At 43.2% G+C, this 23288-nt stretch overlaps 1 protein-coding gene across 1 annotated transcript in view; it reads left to right on the top strand.

Annotated features, from left to right (window-relative positions):
• The window catches only part of WWC2 (WW and C2 domain containing 2), a 238019-nt gene that overhangs the window by 121691 nt on the left and 93040 nt on the right, over positions 1–23288 (top strand). The window contains exons 3-4 of the mRNA XM_075556845.1: positions 10591–10794; positions 11780–11856. Of these exons, the coding sequence (XP_075412960.1) occupies positions 10591–10794; positions 11780–11856 (281 nt within the window). The remainder of the gene's footprint in view (positions 1–10590; positions 10795–11779; positions 11857–23288) is intronic.

Below are 23288 nucleotides of genomic sequence, written 5' to 3'. Positions count from 1 at the left end.
CTGTGCCCCATAAGTTCTGGTACGTTGTGTTCTCATTCTCGTTGGTTTATAGAAATTTCCTAATTTCATCTCTGATCTGGGCCAGTATGCACTCCTTTTACTAAGAGTGTTAGAGTTATTCATCCTCTAATTGTTTGCCCTTTGTTTCCTCATCTTCCTTTTGCTGATTTCCAGTGGTCAGAGAGAGAGAGTATGATATTAATGTGCTCATTGGGCATAGGATTCAACTTATGCCCCAGTATGTGGTCTATCTTCAAATATGTACCATGCGGGCTTGAAAAGAATGTGAACATTTTGTACTTGGGTGGAGATCTCTGTAAATATTAGGTTAAATTGTCTTAATTGTAGTATTTAAACCTGTAGCCTCCTTGTTGAGTTTCTTTCCCTGTGATCTATCTTTCACAGAGAGTGGTGTATTGAAGTCACCCACTATAATTGTGGAGCCTGTGATTTTTTTTTTCATCTTTTGGAGTGTTTGATTGATGTATTCAATGGATTTCTCATTTGGGGAATATATGCTCAGTGGTTCCTTGTCTACTATTCACTCAAACATATAATGACTCTCCTTATCTCTTTTTGAGGTTTACACTTTGAGGTCAATTTTATCTGAGTTTAGGATTACAAAATCTGCTTTTTAAAATTGCTGTTTGCTTGGTATATTTTTCTGCAGCCTTTGATTCTCAGCCTATTTTTGTCTGTAATCTTTAGATGTGTCTCCTGTAGGCAGCAGATTGATGAGTTATGTTTTCTAAGCCAGTCTTCTTGCCTCAGCCTTTTAATACCTGAGTTCATTCCATTGATATTCAGTGTTATTACTCTGGACTCTGTGATATCATCTTATACCTTTTGTGTTGGGTGTTTTCGTACCTCCCTTTCATATCCATGTGTTGTGCATGGTTCATTCTTGACTTCTTTCCACCCTTAAGCCAATGCTATTTTGGGGGCTATTTTCTCTTTGTTTCCCTCTGGGTGGGGTTGTTCTATGTGGTGGTCTCTTTTTGTGTTCTGTGAGTGCTATTCTTCTCCCCATACTGGGTGAGCAAGGATCTTTTGTAAGACTGGGTTTCATTTAACGTATTCTTTGAGGGTTTTTGGGTTTTTTTTGGTCTTGGAAGACTTTGACTTCTACATCTATCTTGATAGATTATTTGGCTGGATAGAATATTCTTGGATTTGCATTATTTTCATTCAATTTTTGGAATATGTTACTCCACTCTCTCCTCCTCTTCATTGTGTCTCCTGATAGGTCTGAGCATATTCTTATTGGGGAACCTTTATAGTGACTGCTTTAACCTAGCTGCTTTCATGATTTTCTCCTTTTTCTCAAAGTTGGATAGTTTAACTGTTAGGTGCCTTGGTGACTTCTTCTTGGGAGTCAGTCTAGCTGGTGTTCTTTCATTAAGCTGGGGAAATTTTCTTCCAAGAATTCTCTGAAATATTTTTGCAGTTGACATATTTGTGTGGCTTTCTCCCATAATGCAATTATTCTGATGCTGTTACTCTTCATAGCATCAGACATAGATTTTTGGTTTTCTTCAGCTTCTCTGATGATCTTTTTAGATTTTTTTTCCACATCTGTTAAGGTTTGCTTGGCTATCCCCTAGGTCACTGGTGTCGTTCTTTGCTTGCTCCAGTCGGTTGGCGAAGTCGGTGAGTCTGCTACTGGATTTTGTTATCTCGTGCTCTTGTATTTCCCTTTGATGTGTTGTCTTTATCTCCTCTATCATTTCAATCCATTTTCTGTATTGTTTCCTTATATCCTGTATGACTCCAAGCAGCAATCTGAAAATTTCTTTCTGTGGCAGATCAATGTCTGCTTCTTCTGTGTACATTGTTACGTTCAGGACATCTTCTGACATTGCCTTTTGTTTCTCCTGTTTCTTTTTTGTTGAGGTCGTTGGGTTGATTGCTCTTTGCGTTGTGTTGTTTTAGAGGAACCAGATGCCATTTTCCAGAGTTGAAGAACACTGGGCTCTTTATGGGAGACTCATAGGAATGCTTCTTTGAACGGTCTGCAGCTAATTGCAATATGGGTTTGGCCTACCGCTTTATCTCCTTGGCTTCAGTCTTACCCTAGTTAACCAGTATTCTGTTATTTGGAGGGCAAGTTGGATGGTTCTTTCAGGGGACACTGGTTGGGTGGTTGTGGACCTGCGAGGATGGTGCTATACTGAGTCATCTCACAAGAAGACATTATGGTGTGGCCCATGGTATCTTGGGGGTGCTGCAGAGGGCGTGCATTGCCCAGTGAATTCTATCAGTCAGAAAGATGCACAAAGGCCTCAGACCCTGATGGACAAGACAGCCTGGGCATTCGTACACTGGCGCTCTCCCGGGGTCAGACCCCAGGAAGCATGGATCCCTCATGCTACCCCTCAGACTTTCCGCTCAGTCTTGCTCCAAGGAACCCCAAGGATGCTCACCCTGATTGGTGTCAGGTGAATGGATTTGTTTCACAACCCAGTCAGAAGTGGAAATCCTTCCTTGTGGTGCTTTAATGTGCAAGACAGTAAAGAACAGATTTCTAGCTCCCTAAACTGGACCGTATTTCTCTGTGGCAAATTGTTGTTATACTTTTCAGTTACTCTATGGTTGCACGCTTGTGTATTTTGTACCTTCATGGAGATAGGCCATGCAACCCCCGTGCAACACTCACTCTGATTCTTCTGAGTCCAAGACTAACTCTTTATGGCAGTAGAAGATCCAGTTTTTTTACTCCCATCATTTGAGCAGTTAGTGGTTTCGAACTGCTAACCTTACTGTTAGCAGCCTAATGTATAATCAACATGCTCCCAGGGCTCCCTCCTTTGGATATAATAGTTGGTCAATAAATGTGTGCAGAAGCAACACCCAGATTAGTAGTAAATGTAGCAGATGCTTTATGCAAAGGAAGATGAGGAAAAGGAAGATGCTCTTCCTTCCGTGTATTTTTTCTTAGTACAGCACGAAGAGCAAAGGTTTGCAATAGAGGCAGAAATGATATTTCTTTTCAAGAACCCAACATTATCTTCCATGATAAGCTCATGTAGCTCAGAATGTATCTTCTACTTACAAAGTTCCACATCTATAATACTGAGGAAATGCATATTCCCTTGCGGTATGTGACAGTCTAACAGTATGTGATATATTCTTTCATATAGTAGGCAACATGCAAATCATATTGCATTACAATACAGTGCTCTCCCAAGGCCACCAGGTCTCCATTTTAAAAAGTGCCACATTTGTATAATGTACTTTGAGTATTTACATTTAATAAATATTCTTCACAAATCTGTTCAGCAAATATAACCGATGGAGCTGAAGCATAATCCTGTTTTATGAAGCCTTCTTCTCAGGTGCCCTGGGGAGAACCATCTTTTGTATTTCATATTTGTAGTTCATTGTGTAATATTTCAGAAATGTAAATGGTTCCTGCCGAATGAATCTGTTACAGCATACTTATTTAACCCAATCTGTGGGCGTGTTTCTGGTGAACTATCTAAAACATATGTTGATAGTTTAGTACGACTATTATTGCACTTTATTCATTTAAATGTCAGTCAGTGTTGCTGTTGGTGTTTTTATGGTAATTGAACTGTTGACAAATATTTTGTTGTGACTATCAATTTCCTTCTACAGAGGGCAACAATGATTAGGAAAATCTCTGAAGATACTGAAAGAAAATTGTGAATACATATCTTCTTGTAACTATTGAATTTTTAGAGCTTTCATTTTCGTTTCATGTCTATTTAATTTTTGTAATCTTCTTATTTGGTTAATTTATTAGTTATGTATTGATCCATAACAAATTACTCTGGAGCCTAGTCGCTTAAAATAACATTTATTATCTTGTAGTTTCTGTGGATTAGGAATCTGGGCACTGCTTAACTAAATCCTCTAGCTCAAGGTCTCTCACAAGCTGTGTTTATGGTGTCACCAGGCTGCAGTCTTCTCAAAGCTTGATTAGGGCACAGCCGGCTTACAAACTCACTCATGTGGTTGTTGGCAGGATTTAATTTTCTTGTTGACTGCTGGCCAGAGGCTGCCCTTATTCTTTGCCACATTGGCCTCTCCTTAGTGTGTTGTACAGCATAACAGCTTGCTTTGAAAGAGCAAAAATGCCAAGGAGAACCAGGGAGTGAGAGAGGACAGAGAAGGCAATCATGGTCTTTTGAAGCCTAACCTCAGAAATGCTCTCGTTTCTTAACTTTGTGTTCTGTCAGAAGCAAGTCAAATAGGGTTAGCTTGGACCCAGACGTGTGGGTACCAGGAAGTGGGGATCATAGGGTTCAATCTACAGGTGTGGAAATCTTTGAGATGGAATTTATCTTTTCAGTTTATGAGTTCTATACTTTGGGCTAGGTTGCATTTGTATATTTAGTGTAGTAAGTAGACAGTCGCATTAGATGTCTAAATTGAGGCACCTACAAAGATATCCTGTGATATTACTTTTATTCACATTTACGCACCAGCCACTAAAACTAGTGATGAAGAAATTGAAGAATTTCACCAATGTCTTCAGTCCGAAATTGATCAAACTGCAATATAGACGCACTGATAATTATTGGAGATTGGACACAAAAGTTGGAAACAAAGAGGAAGGAACAGTAGTTAGAACATTTGGCCTTGGTGATAGAAATGAAGCTACAGAGCACGTGATGACCTTTTGCAAGACCAAAAACTCCTTCATGGGAAATATCCCTTTTCAACAATATAAACAGCAACTGTAGACATAGACCTCACCAGATGGAATAAATAGGAAACAAATGGACTCTCTCTGTGGGACGAGACAATGGAGAAGTTTTCATGGCAGCATCCAAATTTAGGCCAGAGGCCAACTATGGAGCAGACCACTCAGTGCTCGTATGTGAATTCAGGCTGAAGTTGAACAAAATTAAAGCAAGTACACAAGAACCAAAATACAACCTTGAATATACCCCACGTGGATTTTGAGAATGTCTCAAGTATCGACTTTACTTGGTAAGCAGTACTGACAAGAGGACCTGCCGAGCATTGGGATGAACATCATGACCATACATGGAGAAAGCAAAAGGCCATTTAAAAGCCCCACCCCCCACATGGTCTTTGTCTCCATTCAATTACCTAAGTCCACTGACCAAGGATAAGAAAGCCTTGTTCCAAGACAGAGTTTACCAGAGTGTGGATTACTGGAGATCTAATCAGGAGGAAATTTAACATCTTACCATTTGTTTTTTATTTTAACCTATTTTGAAATTGTTCTAGTGTTTATTATATTCTGCTATCTTTTGGATTGAGACTCTATGCTTTATTCTGTTATAGCTGCTGGTTTTATTTTTTAACTTGAATGATTTTCTCACTGTGAAACTGAGGATGGGTAAATCTATCAAGAACACAACTAGCTTAATAGTTTCTTACAGTTATGACAAAGAAGGTTAGGGAAAAGTGGAGAGTTGATAATGGTTACAAGGAACATGATCTAAAGTGGCGTGGAGTGACTCTAATTTACTTAAACAAGATATGGGAGTTATGTGTTAACAAAACTTATTTTTTAAAGCTTGTATTTCTGTTGGATTCCCTCTTGTTAATATCACCTTCTAATAAACATATTTTTAAAATAACGAAAAAGACAGGAAAGGATGAAAATGTGAAAGTGGATGTCAGAAGAGACCTTGACACTTACTCTTGATTATAGAATAGCTGAACAGAGGACACGGTGGCCTAAAAAGAGCTGAGCAGAATTTCCGCAAAGGCCTCCATCTCCCATACTTAGAACATGCTGTCAGGAGAGACCAGGCTCTGGAGAAGTACATCATGTGCTGTAACGTAGAGGGGCAGTGAAAAAGAAGGCCCCCAAGGAGATGGATTGGCACCCGTGGCTGCACCAGGGACACAGCATCGAGCAGTTGTGAGGATGGCGCAGGACCAGGCAGGGCTTCACTCTGTTGTGCGAAATGTCGCTGTGGATTGGAACCACCCGGTGGCACCTAACCCCAACAGTGGTCCGGAACACGTTCTTATACTCCTACGGGGACCCGCCCACAGGCAAGTGGGAACCGCATCATCGTTGTCACGCTCACACCTAATGAGCAGGAAGCAGCATGGCCTTGTGTGTTTTTCAGCCACAAGCTAACGAAATAGCCCTGCACGTGTGTGTGCTGCACATGGGCAGAGTGTTCAAAGTCAGCAGTGGGACAGGGAAGGAGAATTTGATGTAATGTTATCATCTTTTATGCCACAAGCAGTAACAACAACTTTATTTCCTGTACTACTTCATTTGTAGAAGTCAGCCCTTTCCCACTGACTGAGCTGTTCCAACCACAGCAGCGCAGGAGGAGTGTCCAGTGATCTGCAGGGCGTTAGTTTTACACACATTTGCTCCCTGGAGTCAAGGCTGAGGTGAAGAATGTGACCTTGTAGTATCTTGTGAATCTCAAAACCTCATTTAATCTCCAGAAGAGTGCTATGAGATTAGCTCCATTTTATTGAAGCCATTGAGCCCTGGAGAGGTTAAAAATCTGCCCAAGGCCGCACAATGTAGCTTAGAACCCAATTAGATGGAATACACAGGCCTTATGGGCTGGTGTGCTGGTCTGTTGCATCAACCCACCCTCCACGCCCCACCCCTCACCCCCAATGCTGCTCAGCATTCATATTCTTAAAACACTTCTCAGGACACAAACAATTTGTAAAATTGCCTTTTCTCCCCCTTCATGTGTCCATATTCTCAACATGGAATACATGCCCACACACCCAGAAATCGGGGGGGGGGGGAGGGCGGGGGGCAGAAGGAAGTATAACCCTTCCTTTTCCTGTTTGCTTCTCCCCAGGCAGCCTCACTCAGCCTTCCTGCACCCACGCGGTAACGCAGTGGTACCGTTTGGCTTTTCCTCCTAGATGGCCGTGCATCCTCATTCCTTTCCATCATAATGCAGAAGTGCCAGTTGGTTATTTTCCTTCTCTGTGCAGGGCCAACCCACCAGCCTTTCTGGGCAGAAAGACGGGGCTTCCCCCCTCCCCCCCTGTAAAGAGTGAGTCTCAGAAACTCACGGGGGCCTGCTCTCTATCCTGCCCTGTAGGGTGGCTGTGGCTGGGATGGGATGGGCTCAGTGGCAGTGAGGCTTTATGTTCTTGTTTTAGCCCCATCATCTTTCCATCTCAGACCCTTTCTCTTCTGGAATGTTGCCGGGGGTGACAAATAGGCCTCCTCAACCCAAAAGAAAGCAGCTACACAGAATCCTGGCAACATTCTCAGGTGTGCTATGACATCACCAGCTCAACGTCCAGTACCACTGCTGGTAGTAGAACCCAGGCATGATTGTCGTGAATCGAGATGTGTCTTAATCTGATGTTAAGCCTGACAATAAGTAGGGCAATTTATTTATTTGGTGGATGGAGCTTTTTATATTTCTTTGTTAATAAAGCATTTATTTTCATTTTCATGATTTTTCCCCAACAGGTTTTTGTTTTTTTTAAAAAAATCATTTTATTGGGGGCTCTTATATCCCCAACAGTTTTATTGGCAATAATTCACATCATATAATTCAATAGTCAAGTCATCTGCAGAAGAGTTGTAGAATCATCAACATCATCAGTTTTAGAATATTTTCTACATTATTAGCTCCCCATGTCCCCTCAACCTCCACTACCACAGAAACAGAAAGATTTTTTCCAAGTTGTCTTCCCCAAATATATGCCAAACTTAGTTGCTTGCTACACATGGTAACTGGTTATACACTTGGAGGTCAACAAAAGTAGGTCAGGGGTTATTCTCCCTAAGGGTTATCAGCCATCTAGAGCCATCAGACTGTACAGTCTGCCCTACCCTATGTAGGGCGCAGTCCCTTCTGATAAGGATCTTAGTAGATTGTTTCCCTGAAGGAGAGCCCAGGGAGGTCAAACCTACTCAAGGGTGACCAAGGTTAGGCCCATCTTGTCACACACGTGCCCTTCCAAGCCCCTCCCCTTCCTGTCATGTGCACGCCCCTAGCTCATCCCCTTCCTGTTATGCCTATGCCCATTGTATATCCCCCTCCTATTGCTTGTTTTGCCTCTTGTACAACCCCTTCCTGTGAAGTATGTCTTTACCTGTAATTAAGGAGCCTGTATGCTCCTAAAGATATATAAGCCTTGGTTAACAATAAATCACTCTCTCATTCTTGCCCTCTCGGCCCGTGCTGTGCGCGGACCTAGCTGTTGAGATCATGGCTATCCAGGAGGTGAGCATGCTACCATGAAATGTGTCTGACTTATTTATTTTACTTTGTCTCCTATTTCTCTCATCCCCTATGAATTATTATAACCTTTATATATCTCAACCGTACAACTGCGCTTACTGAACCTGTGATTAGTTGTGGGGGGCTGGCTTCCCCCACAGTAGTTATATAATTGTAAACTTAAGTATTAAGCATGTAGGGGTAGAGTCGAGACTGTCAATCAGGTCATAGCCAATGAGGCTTCTGTGTGGGCAGAGCCTTCTCCTAAGGATTCTGGGAATTCTGGTATTTCCTCCTTGGAGGTTGGAGACTCCCTGCTCACACCCTAGGAGACATAGCAGCTGACAAGATACATGGACCCACCTTGATGCAGCCCTGGGTATTGGGGAAGCCATGCAGAGACCCCTGCCAGCACTGAGATGTTTCCAGTGCCACTGGATCCAAAGACTTTCTACCCACTGGCCTGTGATCTACATTCGACGTCATTGCATGTGTTTCGTGAGTCTGAAGAGGACTTTTTAGATTGGTATGGGACATATGGGCTAATCTCAGACTTATGGACTTGATCTGAACTGGGCTGGGATGTTTTCTCAGTGTTCAATGGCTCTTGTATATAAATATCTGTCTTATACACGCATGTGTGTCCATGGGTGTGCTTCTCTACCCTGACTGACACAGCCCCAAGAAGCCATTAACCCCGTTACTTTCTCTATAATTTTACCAACCCTGGGTATCATGTACAGAAAAACATTAAACCATAGTGAAAACAGCCCATGCCAGTTCAGATCAAGTCCATAAGTCCAAACTAGTACATAAGTCCCTCTTCAGACTCACGAAGCCACCTGCAATGATACAGATTGCAGGGACATCACTGGCTGGTGGGTGTAAATCTTGTGGATCCAATGGTGATGGAAGCATCACAGGGCTCTGGCAGGTCTCAGAGTGGCCCACCAGCCGGAAGGTAAAGGCAGAGAGAAAGGGGAGTTTTCCAAGATGCTTCTTATGAGACCACACCCATAAGGAGGTACCATTGGTTTGTGACCTACTGAGAGGCTAGGCTCCACCCTACACTTCTATATATCCAGTTGACATGGAATTATTAACTACCACAGGTACCACTTTGCATTGGGCAAATATGCCAAACAAGATCCCTTTGAAGTGTTGGAGAAGACACATTTCACTTTGAGCACTAAGATGTGTCTGACCCAAGCCATGCTGTTTTCATCCACCTCATGTGCATGTGGATGAATGAGAAAGAAGCAATGCATTTGAATGAGGGTGGCGGTAAAGAGGATTGAAAGTATGTCAGATTGCCAGAAGGACACACAAATCTACGTTGCAATAAGTGGAGCTAGAATGCTCCCTGGCATGAGAATGAGAAAGCTGTGCTCACACATTTCATATGTGATGCTCAGGAGACACCAGTATCTGGAGAAAAGGCATCGTGCTCAGTAGCGTGGAGGGCCGGCCAGCGTCACAGGGGGAGCTCCTGGTGAGAGGACCAGGCACCGTGGCTGCAACCACTGTGGTGATGCTGCGGCGGCATTTAGTTCTCTTGTGCGTGGGCTCGCTGTGAGTTGGAAGCCACTCAAGGACACTGAACAAGATGCCAATGTCGTGCGGGTCTGCTGGCAGCAGCGGGTCTCAAGTGGGTCTTGAACCATTCTGACTTTACCGTCAGTTTTGAAGGAAGGCTTGCTGGTGTGGAACACCAGCACGGACTACAGAAGGTGTGGTTAGCACACTGTATACACAGCGTCTGGCGGCTCCGGTGCCTGTCGTTCCGGACATGAAATCTACCATTCCGGACATGAAATCTACCGTTCCGGACATGAAATCTACCGTTGTCCTTATCGTCATTTTTTCTGGCTAGACTTTGTGTGTGTACATTTCCATATGTATTTGTTTATTTAAGCATCCTCTCTGCCCCTAGTCTTAGGAGGGTGTTATCCCTCTGGCGTCCCCACTGGATGCCCTCGGTGTTCACTGTGGCCTCTCTCTTTTGGCGGGAAGCAGAGAGTTTATCGGTTGATAATATTCCGCTTCTCCTTTGCCTTGTCTTGTGCAGGTCCCCTTGCACACGTGCGTGAATCTTCATGTTCACTCATAGACTCAACACAAGCCCTGTGCAAATTTTTAGCATCATCCCCCCTTACATCTTCTCTCACACTCTGCTCTACACATTCTAGCCGCCATACCTTCCGGAAACCTGATCTCTTTGTCCCCCAACCCAGCGAGCCCCCTGCTTGTGATCCTGCTCCAGGAACCGCCGTCCCCCAAGGGCGTATGTTCTTTCTTTCTCTCAGCAATCACAATCCTGCACTTGACCTGTTGTCCTTCGAAGGTACGTGGATTGCAACTAGCCAAAAATATACCGGGTTATTGATTTTTATGCGTTTTCACATATGTGTTTCAGAAACCACACAGATAGAAGATCCAAGAAAACAATGGCGGGGAGAACAGGAGAAAATGCTCAAGGGCTATCTTTCAGTGGCTCGGGATGCACTCAGGACACAGAAGGAACTGTACCACGTGAAGGAGCAAAGGCTGGCTCTGGCCTTGGATGAATATGTACGATTAAACGATGCTTATAAGGAAAAGTCCAGTTCTCGCACAAGCTGTAAGTACGGGGTGCATATTCAGACTTCCAAGATCAAGGCCTATTGGTCAACATAGAAACCTACGTGCATTTTTGTGGGTTTCATGCTGAGTCCTTGCCTTCCTAAACTGGAAGCGTTGCTCAGTACCCCAAGAGAAGGTGATGTCATCCAGCAGATTTCTCAGCAAACCCCTCAGTCCTCTTCCAGATAAAGCCTCCCCATTTGGAGATGATGTACACCCTCCATTACTGGGGCTCCTTCTGTATTCGTTTATGAGATAATTGTTACCTCGGAGGAGCCCCGATAAGCACTGGGGCTCTGCATGGACCTGGTAACAAGCAGCATGGTGGGTGGTTTCAACCCACCAGATGTTCCTCAGAACAGTGAGACTTCCTGGGCATTCCCTACAGGGGCATTCCCACTCTGTTCTGTGGATCACTCTGAGGCGAAATCGCTTCGGTGCCAGTGGGTTTGGTTGGGGTTTGGGTTGACCCTTTGAGGACAGGTAATTTTTTCACTTATTGCAACTCTAGTGCAGTATTTCTCCGGAGGAACTGGAACTGTCGAGCCATCCCAGAAGTTTCTGTTCACTGCCAGAGCTGACATGTGTCTTCTTTATGCCGTAAACAGGTCATTTGGTCGTAGTTTTAGCAGCAGTTGTAATGGAAACAGGCATTCTGCTTAAAAGATCAGTTTTTGGGTAATCCTGTGCGCTACCTCAGTGTGCTGGGTCTGCAGACATAGTTCTAAAGCCCAGAGGAAAACTCAACACCGTGGCCTTTGTGCCTCTTCTCTTTCCCCGGCTGTTTGAGAAAATTGTAGAGTCTGAAGAGTACATTTGACACGCAAAGAGCTAATGGATGACCATAAAGGAATTGATCAAGAAAATGCATATCTGGATACAAAGCATCTAAGTGGCTGGTCTTAGAGTTGGGAAGTCAACCGCGGTCAAGAATTATGTATGCAATTATAAATAGCCATTCAAAATTTTTTTCTCTTTCAAAGTGTTTTCAGGATCTTCATCCAGTACTAAATATGATCCCGATATTTTAAAAGCTGAGATCTCCACTACGCGATTAAGGGTAAGGTGATTTTATTGTAGCTCTTCCTTGAACGTACTTATAGACCTCAGAGGCCTGTAGGGACCTCTATCTCCCTTCTTCGTACAAAGCTCTCCTACTTAGCCCTAGCGGCTCTCTGTGCCTCTCTCTGGAGGAGTTGTGTGAGTGGAACCCTCTGCGTTACTGAGATAGGCTCCATTGTTGGGTAGGTCTCTTGTTGCATTAAAGCTTTGGTCTTTAAGTACTCTTGTTTCAGAGACAACCCAAGCGCTCTTTCACCAGATTGCCCCCTATTCAAAGATGCCCACAACTTGGGTCACCAGGTTCTGGGTTAATCTTTACTGGCTCCTCCTGTGGGGTTTTCTAGTCCTTAATCTAAATATATTTGACTACACTGCTATGAAGGTTAGAACCTATTTTTTCTTGTGTTGGGGTTATGAAGGGAAATAAGGTCGTGCCACCAGTCTGTCGGTCGTGCAGCAGAGTATAGCCAGGCCCCGACAGTCCCAATTATACTCTCTAATGGTCACTGTTCTTATCTTTCCCTAAAGCTAGCACTAATCTCATCAGCACTATTAATTCATTTGGAGCCTGCTTTGAACTTTGTGTAACTGGAATAGCACCGTGTCTCTTGAGACCTTGCTTATGAGGCTCAACAACACGTTCAGATTCACCCACAATCGCTTTCCTAGCTGGATAATTGGTCCACTTTTTCTAAGATCAAGTGTAACTGTGCCATTTTTGTGTACATATCATAGATTCTTTACATTATTGGTGCACATTAGCTGTACTGTTGTGCTATTGATGCAACTTAATAGCCCATCTTTAGTTATTAAAAATCATACCAATATTTTCATGTCTGTGGTGTACACCTGTAGACATGGCTGTCTCAGTAGATATGCTAGGTCGCCAGGTACATAGTGAACTTTGGGAGTGAGTATTGCCAAATAGTTTCAGCTCCTCTCATTTTCTGACACATACACTCTGTCCATCCACACATTTTGTACTCTCACTGTCAACTACTTCAGAACATGTACTGACTTCCTTGGTGGTTTCTCATCTGAGTGTGTTTGTTTCATTTTCAAGGGACAGGAGATTTTCTGAACTTTTATTGCCAATTTCAGCTCAATTCCACTGGGTAATACTCAGTTCTGAAATTTCTTTCCTTATTAAAAGATCATTTACTGGGGGATCTTATAGCTCTTATAATAATCCATATATCATTTGTACCAAGCATATTTGCACATATGTCGACGTTACTTTCTAGACATTTACTATCTATTGAGGCCTTAGTATCAGCTCCTCTTCCCGCCCCCCCCACACTCGTGACTCCTTGATAAATTATACACTATTATTTTCATCTCTTACACTGACTGCTGTCTCCCTTCCCCAGGTCTGAGATTTCTGTGATTTTTTTCTTTCATTATTTACACTTACAAAATTCAACACATGGATAAGAGTTTTGTAGCGGAACAATCATAGTCATTACGAAATGCCATATCATGACTAATATAACATCTAGACTTCCATTGTGCTAGATTACTTGGTCCTTTTTTCCTCTTAGATTCTGGTCAGAATTACTTTTTATAGCTCCTTATGCTTTATTAAGAACCATACATTATGTATGAAAATGTATAAAGAAAATTTGAGACATTGAAAGATATTATCATCCTTCAGAAAGGATTTACTTCTGCTGCTTTTCGGCAGTTAGGCCAAGGGCAGATTTTATTTTAATCCAGTCAGCGTTTGAGCTGACTAAAATCTGTGCTTAAGTCCTTATGTGAAGGCTGGCCTATTTCTGGTTTACCCTTTCTCTCAGGGTAAAGCACTTCAAAGCCCCATTGAACTCCTCACATGCTGTCACTGTGGCCCCTGGTGCTTTATGTGCCCCGAGCTCCAAGTCTCCCCACTTACCCACAGCTCTAGGGGTTGCCTGGGAGTTCCCTGTACCCCAGCCTCTAAGCCTCTGTGTTTTGCCCAGCTTTGTGGTTTTTCTGCCGGACTGGCAAATGCTGCAAAAGGAAAAGTCAGTGGCAAGTGTGAGTCCTGACTCCTGGCTTCCCTTATCTTTTCGATCTTCCACACACAAAGCCTTGTTTCCTTGATAGTTCTCCAGTGCCTTCAAGTAGTTCCTCTCCCTCCCCACCCCCTCCACAACTTTTCTGTTTTCCAAAAAAGAAACAGAAAAAAAAAAAGTTTGTCTACAATTACTGGAAGGAAACAAAAATTTTAGCTTGAATTTATTGGCTTAATTTATGAAGTCATCGATGCAAGTGTTCCGTGCCAGTCTGCCATAGAGATCCCTCCAGAACAGCCCGGGCCCTGCCTCCTACTAACCCGCTCATAGTTCTCGAGACTTTTATGTGCTGTCCGGTGGTTTATGATTGGTCCCATGTAGTTTTCCGCTTTCTCTGGGTACCCTGCCCATGCCTTTCTGTGATACACTAGTCTGGATCCTCTCTCGCTTTCAAAACAGGTATGTGTGTGTGCGTGTGCGTGTGTGTGCACGTGTATGTGCGTGTGTGCATGTGTGTGCACGTGTATGTGCATGTGTGCACGTGTGTGTGCGTGTGTGCACGTGCATGCGCGTGTATGTGCGTGTGTGTAGCTGTCTTGTCAAAACTTATCCTAATAACTCCAGCAGTCACGGGCTATGTGCATTGCTAAGGAAGGTAGTATTTGTGATTATTGTGAACTTTTTTAAGTTTTGCCTCGCCGGTTTCCAGCATTCTTACCCTTGGAGGACAGTTGTAAGTGGAATAACTACAATAGACTATTTTACTCTGCCCATTCATAGCCTCCTTTAGGAAGGATGCAAACTTAGGGGCGAATTAAACAAAGGATAATATGGCCTTAGGAGAAGAAGGAGCTAGCTCCGTTGCCATCAGGGGTCTCCTAGGAGATGCCAAGGGGCTGCACCCCCAAATTATCTCCTCTTTTAGCATTTGCGTCCCTTAGAGACAGTGTTTTATGCCAAGTGTAATTTACTGCTGAGAGCTTAGATTTTTACTACGTTTATCCGTTTTTATATTCAGCATTATGACCACAAAGAGACCTAAGTGTCCTCTTGACAAAGATGCTTTCTTCAAGAAGAGGATGCGAGACTCCCATAAATAACCGTAATAAAGCATCAGAAGCACTCCTCTCTCCTCTCCCTGCTAGTGTAGGGGTGTTTATTTAACACTTCCTGACAGGGTAGCTGCCTTTTCAGAAATGCTCCCTTAGCAAATTGGCCCTGGTAGTCCCTGTTGTGAGTGACATTTTGAGCTGTGTCAGGGCTTTCCCGCCTGGGAGCAGATGGTGCACTCACTTGGTAGTTGTCCACATTTTGGCTGGGCCGCACTTGTAGAACGCTCCCGCCAGCCAGAGTGGTTGGGTGACTTGGCAGTGTCTCGTGGGTTTTGATAACTTGGCCTTCTTTAGTTTGGCTCCACTGTAGAAATCCCTGTGTATGCACATCCTTCCCACAGATTAATGCCACATCAGTAGTAACTCATGTATAATTATCTCTTCATTGTTTGGGTGCCTCAGCGCCCTGCCTGTGCTTTTGGGCACAGAAACAAAAATATTGTTTTTTCACACACCCAAAATAAAGTTTCATGCTTTATAATCTTGATGTGGTAATATTAGCAGATAGATCTCATTTGTTTAACCAAATTAGAGCAAGTGGTCAAATACTTGGAAACCACATATTTTATGAACATTTTCCTAAAGTGCTTTGTTGATATTATTTTGCAATATGGCATTGGTGATCATTCGACTTCAGTTTGCTCATTGGTCAATTATATTTGTTTACATCTTATTTCTAGTTGCTTAACTAGTTAAATGAATAAATAAATGTGTTCTATTAAGGTACTCCTAATGCTTTTAGACAGTTTTTAATGGAAAGACTTTTAATTTTAGGAAATGGAATATAGATATTTTACTGTAAAATCTATTAATTTATCTTATAATTAATATTTATGCCATAGGGTCTTTAGCAGGAGTAGATAGACTATAATGTACAAAGTGAATCATCCATTTAAATGCATTCTTTGAAATCTATGCCCAAGTTTAACTTTCATTATTTTGGTGTGAAGGCTCTGAGAATTAAGCTATGTGAAATTATGTGAAGTAAAACTGTAATGAAAACAAGGAGCTTCAACAAGTTTTTGGGGAAAGGTGACTGAAAAGATAATGAAGAAAAGTGAAATGGAATTTCCCACCAGCGCTTAGAAGCTCCTTATATATTCAGGTCACTGCTTCCTTATGTCTTGATGCTTCTCTTTCACACATGCAGCGTGCACCTGGGCCCCATGCAGTCACATGTCATTTTGAGTGTCAGTTTCTTACAGCCATGACCAAGAAGTAGCAAGTGCACATAATCTAACGCTTTACAGTACATATCATTTTACAATATTCAGCTTCTATGCATATTTATTTCTAAGACTGAAACTAGTACACAATAATGTCAGCCTCTACTTAATCAAAAATCTAAATTTAGCAAGCTCCTTCAAGATGCTGAGGAATGGAATCATGTGAATCAAGCTAAGTAGATTTGGTCTGTTTTTGTGTTGTGCCTTTACATGTGGGGAGACATTGATGGAAGAGGACCAATAAAGCGATCTGATGCCCAAATTCAAGCTGTGGAAATCTCATTAATATCTCTTAAAAGCATCTACTGGTGATAGACTTTTTACCCACAAAGAGTTACCTTCTACAACAATTTTCCTCTGGCTGTAGACAATTAGAAAACTGAATAAAATCTATGAAACAACTGCTCTTGGGCAATAAACAACAATCAGACTCACTGCCCTTGAGCTGGTCCTGACTCATAGTGATCCTATAGGACAGGGTAGAACCGCCCCTGTGAGTTTCCGAGACTGTACGGAAGTGGAAAGCCCGCCAGTCTCCTGTGAAGTGGTGGTGGTTTCCAGCTGCTGACCTTGCAGTTGGCAGCCCAACATGTAAACATGACACCACAAGGGCTCCCTCCAATAGTTCACCAAAAAACCACACTCACTGCCTTTGAGTCAAAGTTACTGACTCAGAGCATCCCGTGTTAGTGTGGGTTGGCTAGAGAAACATTTAGGGGCATTCATATATGCGTAAGAGAAAGCTTTATAGCAAACAGCAGTTGTATATTGAGAAAACATACAGGTCAAGCCCAGTCCAAATCAAGCCCATAAGTCTGTATGTCCGATACCAGTCTATAAATTTGTCTTCAGACTCATGCAGCACATGCAGTGACATCGATTGCAGGAAGATCACAGGCCGGTGGGTGAAAAGTCTTGTGGATCCATTGGCGGTGAAAGCATCACAAGGCTGTCTCTGCAGGTCTCCAACCGCATGACTCCCTCAGGTCTCAGTGTGGCTCCTCATGGCTTCTCCACAGGGAGATGAAGGCAGAGAGAGAGAGAGAGAGAGAGAGAGAGAGAGAGAGAGAGAGAGAGAGAGAGAGACCTACCTCCAGTAAGAGAGAAAGCTCCCAGAATTCTCATGAGAAGGTCCCACAAGGAGGCATCATCGGCTGTGACATGATTGACAGGCTAGACTCCACCTCTAGACCTATGTATCAAGTAGACATGAAGTTATCCCTATAGGATAGCGTAGAACGCCCCCAGGGAATTTCGGAGACAGTAACTGTTTATGGGGGAACAAATCCCCGTCTTTCTCCTTAGTAGCCGCTGGTGGTCTCAAAGTGCCAACCTTGTGGATTGCAACCCAGTTCATAACCACTGTTACCAGGACTCCTCCCAACAGTCCATCAAGGACTACAGTCCCTAACTGAAGGGAAACAGGCAAGATGAACCGGAGATCACACTATCTGCAGGATAGGGAGATGAACTCAAATCCTCCTGTAGTCTGGTGTGATATGCCAGGAAAACAAAATTTTTTAATCAGAAAATAATAATTCAGTGAGGTAGAAATGACTAGAATTTTTGAGGAAGCACATTGCAGAGATGGGTAGAGAGAATGAGCCAGAGAGCTGTCGTCGTACCTATAAGAATCTCTGCAATTCTTTGTTTTAATTCAATATACACTGTACTCACGGGGTAAAATACCACAAAGCTGAGGGAAGCCAGCAGCATGACTAAACAGTCCCAGAGTGTACACGTGACTGGGGAGATTTTATATCTCCAGCACCCCGAATGGAGCAGAGCTTGAGGTACCCCAGCCATGGACAGAGACTGTGAAGGGCGGTGTCTCAGTAACACCAAATTCATTTTAGAGTAAAGGTTGCTTTGGCTATGTCCTGACAAAAATTAAGTGCACGCTATATATAAAAGGATCAACTTGACCCCAGATAATTTGTTTGCTAGCCCACAGTTCTGCATTTTTAAGGAAGACCAGCAGAGTCTAGCATCGCGTACCACGTAAAACCCACATGTTTGGCATACAGTAAACCGCTGTCTTCAGAATCCTGGGTGGAGCAGGTGGTGTGTGACCGGCTGTGTTCCTAAAGGCTGGTGATTTGAGCCTTCCACGCAAGTGCCGCAGAGGGCAGGCTGCTGACCTGTTTCCGGGAAGCCCTGTGGAGCAGCTGTCCGCTGTAGCGCCTGGGGCTGCTGAAATGAAATAGCCAATGGATTTAAGCAGCCTAGAGACAGAAGAGGGGCAGCACCACTGGGTGTGTGGAAGCTTCGGGGGAGTGACAGATAAATTCGTTATTCTCTTGATTTGATGATGGTTTAATGGGTGTCTCTATACAAAGGATATTATAAAAACATGTAAAAATTTCATTATCTCTCAATCCCATCTTTCCACGAACTCTTTTTGAAACCCTCTTGTATGTCAACACATGTCAACACAGCTTAAGCGTCTTTAGCTTATTCTGTGTGTCACACACCCAAAGCGTTGTTGAAAATGATCAGTTAAACAGACTGAAGAAGATGGCCCATAGCAATAAGAAACAACACGTGGCTTTGTTAGTGGGGAAGGGTGTGCAGCATATTCGACACATGCTAAAACACAATTTCTCGATGCACAATAATGTAGAGGAAGAATGAAAATGATCAGTAAAAAAATAACAATACATACTTTTAAAAGCCAGAAGTGGAAATTATTCAATATTAGACATAAACTACACTGAATGGCATGGCACCAGATTACACACTGGAGGGGAAGATCCATGAACTTGAAGGCTAGAAACTACCCAACGTGAATTACAGAAACTAAAGGAGGAAGCAACACCCTTGGACAAGCAGAATTAGTGTTCGTGCCCTGTGCTACAGAGTAGCGAGCACTCTCACGTACATTGCAGGCCAAAGCTGGTGATTTCCTCTGGATAGTCAACCTCAGAAACCCCCGTGAAGCGTGATTTCATTCTGACACACTTCGGGTTGCCACATGAACTTGATGGCAGTTTATTGAACGAGCAGGATAGGGAAAAACACATTCAGAAACGAAAATTCAGAAACTGGCAGGTCCACGTAGCAATCTACCTGAAACAGAATAAACACAGAGACTGTTACTCCAAGATGCACCGTAATCAAATGGCTGAAAGTCAGTCATAGACAATCACGAGAGGCAGCCTAGAAGAGAGAGTAGACAAAGTTAAGAATTAAACAGGCTGATCTTCAAAAACTATGCACGGTATAAGGCAATAGAGTAATAAAGGGCGCTTTCTTTAGAATACGGAAAGAAACAGGTCAACGTAGATTTCTATAGCTAGTGAAAGCAGAGACCTTTCAGGCACATGCTCTGAAAATTGATGGTCCGCAGACCTGTAATATATTAAATATTAACACATTCTTTAGGCGAAGGAAAAAGACACTACATGGAAATTTGTCTCTCCATGAAGTGACTAAAGCATCTTTAATAGTAACTAAGTTCATGAACATGGCTGTCTCAAAGCTAAGTAAAATAACGCATGTAAAGCAAAGTAAAACTCAATGCATTAAAAGTCTATTATGGGGTTTATAAAATATTTAGACGTAAAATATAAGACAGTAGTATCACCAAGAACAGTGGGAATAGGAAGATCCCATTGTAAGACTCTACCTAAGCAGTGAAATGTTATTTAAAGGTAGACTATATGGTATTTACCCAAAATAAACATACCCACTGTCATCAAATTGATTCTGACTCACAGAGAACCTATACTCAGTCCTATAGCCCTAGTACTATATTTATATATGTTGTTTTATGCTTTACATTTTATAGTCATTGGTTATATAGCAATAGAGGCCTGATATAGTAGCCCTTGAAAAGTCTGTTTTGAGGTCTTTTTAAGTTTTTGAAAAATAACTTTTGATTATGATGGGAGCATATGTGCAAATGTGCTTGATACAATGGATGTATGAATTATGATATGAACTCTAAGAACCCCCAATTAAATGATATATTTTTTAAAACCTAGAATTGAAGAGGTAAGGTGGCACACTTCCATCCCCCAGACCCTTAGAAACCTCAAAGAGACAAGCAGTGATTAGTGGAACCATTTCTCTCAAAACTGTGGGAAGGAAGCTTTGTATTTCTGTTTCACCCAGACCCCCGCCCCCTCAGCTTGGCATGGCCTTGTGACTCTGGGGACCAACACCTTTGCAAAGGAAACCTGGGGGTATTAGAAAAGCTTTCTTTGCTAATTATTGTGTGTGTATCTGGTTTCGCCTGTCTCATGCTGCCTAACGAACTAAATAGAGTGACTTACATGGGCTCTGCCTGTCTCACAGCACAAACAGGACGGAGGTGCCTTGGGCAATGACCGACTGCCACCACCACCTGAAATTACCCTGGGCTAAAGAGTGGGATGGGGCATGGAATAGGTGCCCAACTACTTGAAGGAAAGGTTAGGGAGAGGATTTCTTTGGGAAATTAAAGATTATAAACGCAATGTAAACGGGGAGTTTAGAAGGGCCGCAGACATGACCAGGGCGAGACACGTGTGCAGAAATCACCTGAGAAGACCTGGCTGTGTGTTGAACAGAAGCCAAGGCTTCAAAGAGGGGAGGTGGTTTTTGTTGCTGTTGTTTGTGCCTCTTTCCTTCTCCTGGCATTCAAGGAAATCTCTGTCAAAACATTCGCCGAGAAAAGCTGAGGAAGAGAGACATCAGCGTCCACACACTTCCTGAGAGGCAGACAGTCTTTGTAAAAATAGTTAAATCACTAAACAAAGAGACTGCTGCTGCCTTTAACAATTATAAACAAATCACAACAGTGACACCCGCCCCCCAACAAAAAGCCCTGAGCAAAGAGAAAACTTCAGTTTCAACTTACACATTATAATATTGAAACCTCCCAGTTTCAGTAACAACCAGAGCCACAAAAATCAAGGGCATACGGAGAAACAGAAATGGATGGCCCATTGAAAAGAGCAGAGTACAGTTGCGGAAATCTTCCCTGTGGAAGTTTAGATACCAGACAAAGCCTCTAAAAACTGTTACATGTGCTCAAAGAGCTAAGGCAAACTCAGCCAAAGAACCAAAGGAAATCAAGAAAATGGTGTAAGAGTAAATCTTAAGAAATAAAAAAAGAGAGTAAATCTAGACTATCAATAGAAATTCTTTAAAATTTTAATGGAAACCCTGAAATACTGCTGACGTCCTGTAGCGGAAGGCACTGAGCTGCAATGCTCAGTGTCTAACACCAAGAAGTCACTGCTCACTAGCCAATTTGAGCCAACAGGAGGAAGTGTGAAGCTCGGACATGGAATTACTGAATCTCAAGACCAAAAACGGATTAGAGGGAAGAGCACCTTTGGGGCTTGTTTGATGTCATCAGAAATTTTTAGAAGAAGTGAGACAGAAAGAATATTTGAAGAAGTGGATGAAAGCTTCCCAAATCTGATGAAAGGTATAATCTACATATGCAAGAAGCTCAAGACCACGTAGTATGAACCCAGTGAGATCCACACATAAATGCGTTACAGTGGAACTGTCCAAACAGTACGAAGGAGAGGATCTTGAAAGTAGTTAGAGAGGACCACCTGCGAAACCGTGGTGGCCAGAGGCATCGTGATGGCACATTTTAACTCCTCAAAACAAACTGTTGACCAAGCACTCTCTATCCGGCAAAACTGCCCTCCAAAAGTGGGGGGGGGGATTAAGACCTCCCCTGATGAACCGAAGCTAACGTGCATGTATGGCTAGACCTGGGTGCACAGAATAAGAAATCCCTCACAAGTCAGCCAGCGTGCACCAGGTGCGAGGAGAGGAGCGGCGCTATGAAGGTTTCATGTTATTGGCATCAAGAGCCAGCAACCCAGGAAAGCCCCAGTCAGGAAGCCGGTGACATACTGCAATGGGCACATTCGCTGCAGCCCAGGTTACAGGGTCAGAGCAAAATGCCACTGTGAGGACTCGAGGGCCACCTGACCCAAGCCATGGTCTTCTTCAGTCACCTCGTGTGCATCTGGCAACTGGACAGTAAGTGGAAGACCAGAGATTCAATGCAGTTGGATTATGGTATTGCCAAAGACTGTTGAATATGTCATTGGAAACCTCGTGAGCAGCAGTGGGATATTGTTAAAGTCCGGTGTCATTCTCAGGTGTCATCCAGTAGGATGCACCAAGAACGAAACACCGCGGGTCCTGCATCCCCTTCACAGTCGTCCCTGTGCTTGTGCCCATTGTTGCAGCCACTGTGCCGGTCCATCGCCTTGAGGGCCTTCCTCTTTTTCGCCGGCCCTCTGCTTTGCCATCTGATGTCCTTCTCCAGGGCCTGGTCTCTCTTGACATGCCCCAAGTACAGAATCTCACGATCTTCGCTTCCGAGGAGCACTCTGGCTGTACTTCTTCCGGTTTGCCCTTTCAGCAATCCCGAGTACTTTCAATGTTCCTCTCTAGCACCATACTTCAAGGGCACCTTCGTATGTATCACTATTTACTTCCTTTCTATTGCCAATGACAGTTGCTCTTTTCATTCATCGACGGCATTTGAAGTTTGTTTGGACTTTTTTGAACACTGTTAACAATGCTGCTGTGAACACTGGTATACCAGGTTTTGTGTGGACCCACGTTTCTTTCCATTTCTTTCATTTCTTATACATACAGTGGAATTGCCAGGTCATAAGGTAACTTGCTAGTTTGTTATCTCCACCTGTTATAGTGTTAGGTGGTATCCAAGAGAGCTTCACAAATTAATGTGTCGGGGTTGAGCAGAGAAAAATAATCATAGATACTTACATGTGTATAAGAGCTTTATATCAAAGAGTAACTGTATATTAGGAACACATCCTAGCCCAGTGCAGATCAAGTCCTTAAGTCGGCCCTCACAAGTGCTGCGTTTGCACCTGTTGTTGTCACCGTGACAGCCCATCGCGTGGAAGGTCTTCCTCTTTGTTTCTTTTTTCTGAACCTCTGCTTTACCGAGCATGATGTCCTTTTCCAGGGTCGGGTCTCCTTGATAACATGTCCAGGGTACGTGGGATGAAATTTACCTCCTTGCTTCTAAGGAGCATGCCAGCGGTATTCTGTAGGTGATATTTGCTCTCGGGAACTTAAATAACGTTATCTCGGTGACTCAGATTCATA

The sequence above is a fragment of the Tenrec ecaudatus genome, chromosome 8, assembly GCF_050624435.1.
Source record: "Tenrec ecaudatus isolate mTenEca1 chromosome 8, mTenEca1.hap1, whole genome shotgun sequence".
Classification (NCBI taxonomy): Eukaryota; Metazoa; Chordata; class Mammalia; order Afrosoricida; family Tenrecidae; genus Tenrec; species Tenrec ecaudatus.
Note: the sequence above shows the minus strand (reverse complement) of the source record. Positions and strands in the feature narration are given on the sequence as shown.